Genomic DNA, 9912 nt, shown 5'->3' with positions numbered 1-9912 from the left:
CAAGAACTCACGCTGCGGATGGGAACAAGTTTTACACTGCCCCACGGTGGGCGCCTGATGATCCTGCCTGTTGACCAGGACGCAAGAACCCTGCCTCGTCAGATCTGGATCGACTCTGCACCATGTTAGCTTCTGTCCTTCGCTCTGATTCACCTCAAGAACCTGCAAAAAGACAGAACGGCGCCGCTGCGGCCGATCACGCTCCGGCGCCTAAGTTAGCGACTGAACCACCAAATACTAAGAGAAAACTCAAGAACTCTCTGGAACCGTGCAAGATTCTCTCTCAGCGTACTCTAGTTCTCGCAAGCGTAAAGAAGTAATCTAAAATGCGCGTACCTTAGAAGTTCGTTAGAATCTCTTATATACCTGTGCACTTTCTCTCTACTGACAGTTACACATATGGACACGTGGCTCGCATCCAGCTGTACACGTGTCACCATCTGGAGCATCCTTGACTTGGGCGCCACTTCTTACTCTTCAGGCTTTTGGCTAAGTTACTTATGCATGAAACAACTCAGCGCATAGCTGCCTTGGAGCGTGATCTCTTCTGTGTGGCGAGCACGGGTGCCTTCATACACACCTACCTTGTGGTCTCGCCGACCGCCTTCATGATCTACTTCACTTGCTTCACCGTGCATGTTCAGATAAACTGTTCCCCGACCTCAACCTCTGGCTAGCTAGGAAATGACTATCTGATGGCTTCATCCTCTGCTTCGAAAACCTGGAACAAGCTTCACTGATCCTTCGGCGATGTCCTTCTTTCGGCGATCTCTAATCACTTGGACTGGCGGTTTGGGTTTGCTAGAGATCGGAGCACGCCAATCTTAAGGACTGGCGACTACACGAGCCCCCCGACTTCCCTCCCTTCTGCCAGCCATGAGCCCCGCTTAACACGCCTGCTGCCACGTCATCACTTCCGACTACCCGGGCGGTACAGGTGGCGTTCCACGTTCTGGGGATTGCTCCTCCCTCCAGAGTTTCCAGCCGATAAGCTCCATTCTCTAATGCCTCAACCATTCTGTATGGACCTGTCCACTTTGGAGACAGCTTGTTTTCCATCTCATTCTGATGCGCCTTTCTCATCACCAGATCACCTTCCTGGAAGCGCCTGAGCCTCACCTTGGAGTTGTGCCTCCGTTCTACTCTTCTCTTGACGGCTTCAGCACTAACTCTGGCTTCTTCTCGCACTTCGTCTAGTAGGTCGAGATTCACCTTTCGCTCTTCGTTGGATTCTTCGGCAATGAAATTCAAAAACCTGGGGGAGCTCTCCTGTATCTCCACGGGAATCATGGCATCCGTCCCATAGACAAGGCTAAAGGGTGTCTCATGGGTGCTGGACTGTGGAGTGGTATGGTAGGACCATACGATTCTGGGGACCTCCTCTGCCCATTTTCCTTTAGCTTTCTCTAGTCTTCGTTTCAGCCCCCTGAGCAGTACTCGGTTGGCTGACTCCACCTGCCTATTGGTTTGTGGGTGTTCCACCGAGGCGAAAACCTGTTGTATCTTTAACTCCTCGCACATCTTCCTTAGCTGATGACTTGTGAACTGGGTGCCATTGTCGGAGACCAGCCTCTTGGGTACTTCGAAACGACAGACGATGTTCTTCCAGACAAAGTGCTCGATTTTCTGTGCGGTGATGTGCGCGACTGGTTCTGCTTCCACCCACTTGGTGAAATATTCGATGGCCACGATGAGGAACTTCATCTGCCTTATCGCCAGAGGAAAAGGTCCCAGGATGTCGATTCCCCACGTGTGAAATGGCCACGGGCTATGGATGGACTTCAACTCCTCGGGAGGTGCCTTATGCCAATCTGCGTGAAGTTAACACTGTTTGCAACGTTGAGCATACCTCACGCAGTCTTCCTTCAACGTTGGCCAGTAGTACCCCGCGCGGAGGATCCTACTTGCCAAAGCGCGACCACCTACATGACTTCCGCACACCCCCTCGTGTAGCTCTGACATAAGCCTAGTACATTGCTCGCCATACACGCAGATCTGCACAGGATGAGAAAACCCAAATCTAAACAGGTTTCCATCAATCAAAGTAAACTTACTCGAGCTCCTCTTTATTCTTTTTGCCTCTGTCGGGTCCAGTGGGAGTACACCATCTTCTAAGTACAACTGGTACGGTGTTATCCACGTGTCGGGCTCCCTAACAGCGCAGACTTCCATCACCTCATCGGTCTTTGCCGGTCGCGCTCTAACCCTTGGCGCTTTCAACGTCTCTTGAGTCAGCGAACGATGACCGATCGCCAGACGCTCCATCGATTTGTACACTTGAAGTACCTGGTTGTCTGACACGAAAGCTCGCGGTACCTTCAAGGTCTCCTGAATGACGGTCCTCTGTTTTCCCCCCTTGCCTGAGCTGGCCAGCTTGACAAGCAGGTCTGCTCTGGCATTTTGCTCTCTCGGCACATGAACCAGTTCAAACTCGGTGAAGGACGTCTTCAGGAGCTGTACGTACTCTAGGTAAGCTGCCATCTGGGGATCTTTCGCCTGGAACTCCCCTGTAACTTGCCCGGTGACTAGCAAAGAGTCACTCTTAGCAACCAGACTTCTTGCTCCCATTTCTCTTGCTAGCAACATTCCTGCGATCAGTGCTTCATACTCCGCCTGATTGTTGCTAGCCTTGAAGGCAAAGCGGAGGGACTGCTCGATCAGCACTCCGTTTGGGCCTTCCAAAATGACCCCAGCGCCGCTTCCCTGCTGATTGGAAGAGCCATCCACTGATAATACCCATCGGAAGTCTAACCCTTCTGAAGGTGTCGCGACCGACGAGAGCTCGACCACAAAATCGGCGAACACCTGCCCCTTTATTGGTCCTCGGGGCTCGTACTGAATATCGAACTCTGACAATTCCACCGCCCACTTGACCATCCTTCCCGCTACGTCTGGTTTCTTTAACACCTTTTGGATGGGCAGATCTGTCATTACCACTACTGTGAAGCTGTGGAAATAATGTCTGAGTCTTCTTGCTGAAAATACTACCGTCAGGGTAGCCTTCTCGAGGGCTTGGTACCTTGTTTCAGGGCCTTGCAGTACCTTACTCACAAAGTACACAGGCCTCTGGACCTGATCTTGCTCTTGCACCAGGACTGAACTGACTGCTCTCTCCGTCACAGCAAAGTATAGACGAAGAGGGGTGCCCACTTGTGGTTTACGCAAGACCGGTGGGCTTGCCAGGTACTCCTTCAACTTGATGAAGGCCTCCTCGCACTCCTGTGTCCAAAGGAATCTGATGTTGCGCTTAAGACACTGGAAATACGGATGACCTTTCTCCCCTCCAGCGGACATAAACCGGGATAATGCTGCCAGCCGACCGGTGAGTTGTTGCACCTCCTTCACCGTCGTTGGACTCCTCATTGCCACGATTGCTGCGCACTTCTCTGGATTAGCTTCGATTCCACGCTCTGTCAGGAGGAATCCCAAGAACTTCCTTGCCTCCACGCCAAAAATACATTTCTCAGGGTTGAGCTTCAACCTGTACCTGGCGATGGTGGTGAATAGTTCCTCCAGATCGGCAACACGATGCTCCTTCTCTCGGGATGTGACCACCATGTCATCTACATATGCATGCACGTTTCTTCCAAGCATGGGCGAGAGCACCCTATCCATAAGTTGCTGATAGGTAGCCCCCGCATTCTTCAGCCCGAACGGCATTACCTTGTAGCAGTAGCAAGACCGTTCAGTCATGAATGCTATCTTGCATTCATCCCTGGGGTGCATTCTGATCTGGTTGTATCCTGAGAATGCATCCAAGAAACTGAGTAGTTTCCCCCTTGATGCGCTATCCAACAGAGCGTCTATACTGGGTAGAGGGTAGGAATCTTTGGGGCATGCCTTGTTGAGGTCAGTGAAGTCCACGCACATCCTCCACTTGCCGTTTGGCTTCTGAACCAGTACCACGTTCGCTAGCCATTCTGGGTACTGGATCTCCCTGACGTGCCCTGCGGCAAGGAGATTTTGCGCTTCGTCGTGGATCACTTTCCTCTTCTCTTCGTTGAATTTCCTTCGCCTCTGACGCACAGGTCGGACTTTAGGATCCATCGACAGGCGATGGCAAAGGAAGTCAGGGTCGATTCCTGGCATGTCGGATGCTGACCATGCGAACGCGCCCATGTGCCTCTCGATCACCCCGGCGATCAATCCTCGTTCTTCTTCGCCGAGCGATCCTCCCAACTTGAACTTTTTCCCCCTTATATCTACTTCCACCCACCCCTCAGCTGGGTGGGGTCTTCTCTCGCTGGCGATGACCGCCCTCGCGATCCCTGACTCGCGAGGAGTGATCATGCCCTCCTCCTCTGCTTCCACCTGAGCTACCTCGGAGCCTCCCAGCGTAGCAGCCTCCATCTCCTGATCGCCAAGCGTTCCCCTAACCACCGATCGCTCTTCGAGCACACCTGGTGGCGGTGTTGAGGTGACATGGCATATGCTCCTTTTCTGCCTGAGGCTGTTCACATAACAGCGCCTAGCTTCAGCCTGATCTGACTTGATGGTTATTACGGTCCCCTCCATCGACGGCAGCTTCAGCTTCATGTGCCTCGTCGATGGCACTGCACCCAACCTATTGAGTGTTGGCCTTCCCAGCAAGATGTTGTACGCAGAAGGGGCGTTCACCACCAAGTACCTTATCTTTTCGGTGCGGGCTGTTGTTCCATCGGTGAACGTCGTCCTCAGCTCGATGTACCCCCGCACCTCTACCTGATCCCCTGCAAAGTCGTAAAGACATCCGGTATATGGCCTGAGTTGATCGGGGGACAGCTGCAACTTGTTGAACATCGGCCAGAACATGACGTCTGCCGAGCTCCCTTGGTCTACGAGCACTCTATGCGCTCGCCTTCCTGCTGTGATGAGGGAGATGACCACAGGATCGTTGTCGTGTGGTACAACGTCCCGTAGATCAGCTTTCTTGAAAGTGATATCTACCTCGGGGAAATGGCCCTCGTCCACTGAGTCCACGGCCATAACCGATCGAGCATACCTTCTTCTTTGTGATGCGGTGCACCCCCCACCGGAGAAGCCTCCCGCAATCGTTCGCACCTCCCCGTGCACAGGGATTTCATGCTGCTGTTCTCCTGCCTGGGCCCCCGATGCGCGATCACCCTGCGCCTCTCGCAGGTAATCTGCCAGGAACCCAGACTTTACCAACTCCGCCAGCTGGTGTCCCAACGCCAAGCAGGAGTGGAGTGTGTGGCCAAAGGCTTGGTGAAACTCACACCACTCGTTCTTCTTCCTCCCAAGTACCTTATCTGTCTTCTCTGGTACTCGGAGTCTTGCGGCTACGGCAGGAAGGGCGATTAGATCCGCCAACCCTACCATGAAATCGTATCTTGGGGGTGCATTATTCTCCCTTGCACGCCCCCTGCCCTGGTCCTTCCTGGGTGCATAAGGACGAGGTTTCCCCTGCACCTTCTTTCCCTCCTTTGCCTCATGCACCCTCGTGTGCTGCTGCTGCTTCCCCTGTCCTCCACGCGGCTTTAGTGGTGCAGCACTTCCTCTTTTCTCAGAAACCTCTGTCTCTGCCACTATGTACGCCACTGCGCGTCGCCGGATCTCCACAAAGGTGCTGGGATGGCTTTTGATGAGCGACTCACCGAAGGGACCAGGCAGCACTCCCTTCTTAAACGCATGCACCAGCATATCCTCGTCCTTGCTGGGCAATCTAACCACTTGGGCTCCGAAGCGGTTGAGGTAGTCTTTCAGCAACTCACCTTGATACTGGCGTACATCGAACAGATCGTACGACACCACTGAAGGTGCTCTGTTAACGATGTAATGCTCAGTGAAAAACTTCGAAAACTGATGGAAGGACGTGATATGACCCTCTGGCAGACTCACGAACCATTCCATGGCGATCCCACTCAGAGTGCTCATGAACATCTTGCAATACACGGCATCTGAGCCCCCAGACAGCATCATCTGAGTGTGGAACGCCGTCAGATGTGCTTCTGGATCTTCTACCCCGGTGAATGACGCCTTCACTCCCACTAGGTTGGGAGGTACCATGGTTTGCATGATTTCAGGGGAGAACGGCATAGGGAACGCTCTCGGAGGCGATGGTGGCATTGGCATCCCTTCTCCAACTGCGCGTTCCTTCTGCGTCTGTAACGTCCTTCTCAGCTCCTCATTAACGTGATTCAACTCATCATTCCTACTCTGCGATGCAGCCAACTCCGCTTGCATCTTTTCTTGTTCAGCTCTCGACGCTGCGACATTGTCCTGCAGCATACGCATCATCTCCAGGACCTGCGCCATTGTCACAGCTCCTTCCTCAACAGATGGCTCAGGTGATGTTTGTCTTGTTCTCCTCATTTTCTCAGCAAAAACTTAGCAAAGACTTTGAGAAACTCCATAAACTTTGGTGTGGATGGGACCACGATTCAAACGGGCCCCACGGTGGGCGCCAAATGATCCTGTCGCCAACTCTAACGTGGAGGAATTGCCTTGTCGCTTCCTTACCCCGCCTATGGCAACTGTGCTATCTGCAAGAATGCTCTTAAAACCTTCTCCGGGAACTTCAAACGCAACCTGCAAAACACACAGACGGCGCCTCTAGCGGCTGTTTGCACTCCGACGCTCAAGTTAGGTCACAGAATCACCAACAAAAATAATGTGTCTATCTTTCTCTGATTCTATCTTTTTATTCTCTCTCTGTGTCTGTGTCTAACAGAATTCTGTTACGCTATTCTCTGCGTGTGTCAGAATTCTGTTATGCTTTTGTGCAGAAACGTACCACAATCAGTAAAGACGTGGGTGTCTGTGTGTTCTGTGTGTTCTGTGTGTTCTGTGTGTACCTTTCACGACGCGGAGTGCACCTTTATCTGGGTCGCGCCCCTCTCAGACAGTGACACGTGGAGGCATGCAACTCACATCTAACCGTACACGTGCCACTACCTGAAGGTCTCTAGCGCATCTCTTTGTGCGCCTAAGTTATTCCCTTGCGGAGTAACTTAGCGCGTTTCTTCCATCTGGGTGAATCGCTCATTCCCAAGAGAACGCCAGGTGGCTGGACTAGGCACACTCACCAAGCATTGCTCTCTGCATACACGATTTCCCCTTCACGATGCCATGCACGTAATGGGTTGAGAGAGTCACCAATCACTGACTGGTTTACTAACTCCCTCAGGCCACTCTCGTGCACGATTCTACCGGCGAGGAGCTCCTCTTTCTCTGAGGTATGATCATGCGAGGTCCATGCGTAACGCTCTCGCTGGGAATCTCAGTCCCAGTTTAACTGCGTGTAACACGAGACCCCCGATGACCATGCACCCGATGACTGATCGGTGCTCTATTGCTTCTCGCGTTCTCCCCCCGGTGTTTATCCTAGAACTGATCTGTCGGTGGCCACTCGGTTACTGACCACCGATCACGATACCGGATGATCTCCTCCCTAATTCCTCTGCCACCTGATCCACGTGTCACCCTGCGGGTGGTCCACGTGGTTATCTTCTGCTGACGTCATCGACTACCGATGACCGACCGGATCAGAGGTATTAAACCATCTAACAAATTCTAGAGCGTTTAGTTTCTTAACAAAACCTCACTACTCCAAAAGGATTTGTAATGATTTTTTTCCAGCTTTGTATAAATAAGATATTTTTGAAGAATGAAGGTTGACGAAACTCTTCAAGAATGAGAACAAGCTCTTGTAATCTTAAGCAATCCTTAGTCTTGCATTTGTGAAGAATAAAAATGTATGTGTTTGAGAGCAACTTAAAATTATGTTTATGATATTGTATCCATCTTAGGAGGTTACCCTTTTCTAGTTAGAAACCCAGTGATCTTTTTATCTCACTCTTTGTAACCAAAAGTGTTTTCGCCAAGGGTGGTTGAGTTCCAAGAATACTCAATTTTAGGGTTTAGTCAAAAGTGACCGCAATCTAAAATACTCAAGTTTTACCCAAGAATTGTTGTGTCCAAAGAATAGTTAGGTTTAGCTTAGAGTGGTTGGTGTTTTAAAAGAAAGAATGAATTGATTGAACCGAGAGGGGGGGTTAAATTGGTTTTCAAATCTTTTTCTGAAAAATCTCCCTTTCTTTAAGTTATTTTCAAAACTTTTTTAAGATTGTAAAACTAAATACAATTATAATGGAAATAAGATTGATACAAGAATGAATTTTAGCACCGAAGATATATAAGAAAAGACAACACATAAAATATTACTGGTAGTTCAAATTAACAAGATCTTACATCTAGTCTCCAAAATTCAACTAAAGAATTGTTGGTTTCACTAAATTTTAAAAGTTATCACAAAAAATCAACTCTTAAACAATTTCAAGAGGATATAACCTTGATGTTAAGAGGATATCAACCTTATCAAATCTTATAACCTGAAAAGATGTGACTTATCAACTCTTAATCACCAAGTGTTAACATTCAATTTCTTTCACATGAATAAAATTTGTTAAAAAACATTAAAACTAAAAGATAATAATAAAGTTTTAAAATAAAAATAATTAAAAATAAAAATAAGAAAATATTAAATCATTAAATGACAAATTTGTCTGTTGCAAATATTTCAAAACAAAATACAATAAATTTGAAATTTTTTTAATGTTATTTATTATTACTCTTTTTGTTGCCTAAGTAACTACAGATTAAAAAAAACAAGTATTTTGGACCTAGCCCATTCATAATTTGGGTACAAACTTTTTTTTATCATTCTCTTAATAAAAAAAGCAAAGCCGAAAAAGCCAATACAACAAAGAAAAAAAAAACTCACTCTCCTCACCCACGTTCACTCACTCCCTCTCTCCATCCATACTCGCTCTTTTCACAGACTCATACTCTCTCACTACACACGAGCCACGTTTCTCACTCAGTTTTTTTTACACACACTCTCTCTACTCTCATACACAATCTTTCAGGCCTACCACATACAAAAAAAATTACAACCACCTCACACGTGAAAAAAACTGCAACTGCACACACATAGAAGATCTTTCACAGAATCTTCAGCTTGTACACCCAAAACGTGTTGCACCTGGCCCCACTGCTGCTGCTCTAACACTCAGCTGCCTTTTCCATTTTCTTGGCACCTCAAAACCCTACGAAGAAGAAGGAGGTTTTTTTTGGTTCTGTCACTACTGACACCGTGCACTCCAACTGACCCAACTCGGAAGCTCTCTCAGTTTCCTTAAGAGATTCATATCCTTTCCTTACCCTCTATGTAAACCTAAAACCCTCGGCTCTCAACTTACTCTATCCACGAACGGTAACAACCACCATTCTCATCTGCCTCCACTCTTGCACCAAAAATCAGCACTGTCAGTTACCCCCTCACTAGAGCAACATCAAAATAGCTTTTACGTTTTTATTGCTTTTAGGGTTGCTGTAAGTTTATGGTTTCGGTTTCCTTTGCATTTTAGGTCTTTGCATGTGTTTTTTTGCTCCACAATGTCCTAGAGTTAAGAATATATTGTTATGGTTTGTACAAGTTGGTGCTCCGTTTTTGTTTGGAGTTATTGGACCGCATGTATTTCATTTCTTCTGTACTGCTATTTTTTATCACTGTTTTTTGTGGCATAAGGGTGTGATAATGTTTAATCCAAGAATGCATGGCTGTCGTGTGCGTAGTTATTTATTTTCATTTTGATATGTAGAGACATGTTGGTCATTTATAGGCTGTATGTTTGCTGCAACCTTTGTTTTAAGGTTGGATCCTTTTACAGCAACTTTTTTTTTTCGTGGGTGCAGTAAATGCATTATCTCTTTTTTTTCTGCTGCATTTTTTGAAAATGTATGGATGAATAACGTTATGCGCTTTTAGAAAATCATCTATGCTTTGTTCTGGAATTATATGCATTATTCTGCTTCATTTGGTTTGCTGCATTTTCTGTTTTGAGTAAGCTAGTTTGGCTGCAGTGTTTTTGGGTCACTGTAGCTTCTGTTTTATTCTGCGTTTTGCTTTTA

At 48.0% G+C, this 9912-nt stretch overlaps 1 protein-coding gene across 1 annotated transcript; it reads right to left on the bottom strand.

The window, feature by feature from the left end:
* Window positions 1-1821: 1821 nt before the first annotated feature.
* Window positions 1822-6312, bottom strand: LOC137825146 (uncharacterized). Its single transcript, XM_068630819.1, has 3 exons — window positions 4702-6312; window positions 2689-3891; window positions 1822-1995 (listed from the first exon to the last, which is right to left on the bottom strand). Exons 1-3 carry the CDS (start codon window positions 6310-6312, stop codon window positions 1822-1824), a joined length of 2988 nt encoding a protein of 995 aa, XP_068486920.1.
* Window positions 6313-9912: the final 3600 nt, after the last annotated feature.

The sequence above is a fragment of the Phaseolus vulgaris genome, chromosome 8, assembly GCF_000499845.2.
Source record: "Phaseolus vulgaris cultivar G19833 chromosome 8, P. vulgaris v2.0, whole genome shotgun sequence".
Taxonomy (NCBI): Eukaryota; Viridiplantae; Streptophyta; class Magnoliopsida; order Fabales; family Fabaceae; genus Phaseolus; species Phaseolus vulgaris.
The sequence above is the reverse complement of the archived record's forward strand: the minus strand, read 5'-3'. Positions and strand labels throughout refer to the sequence as shown.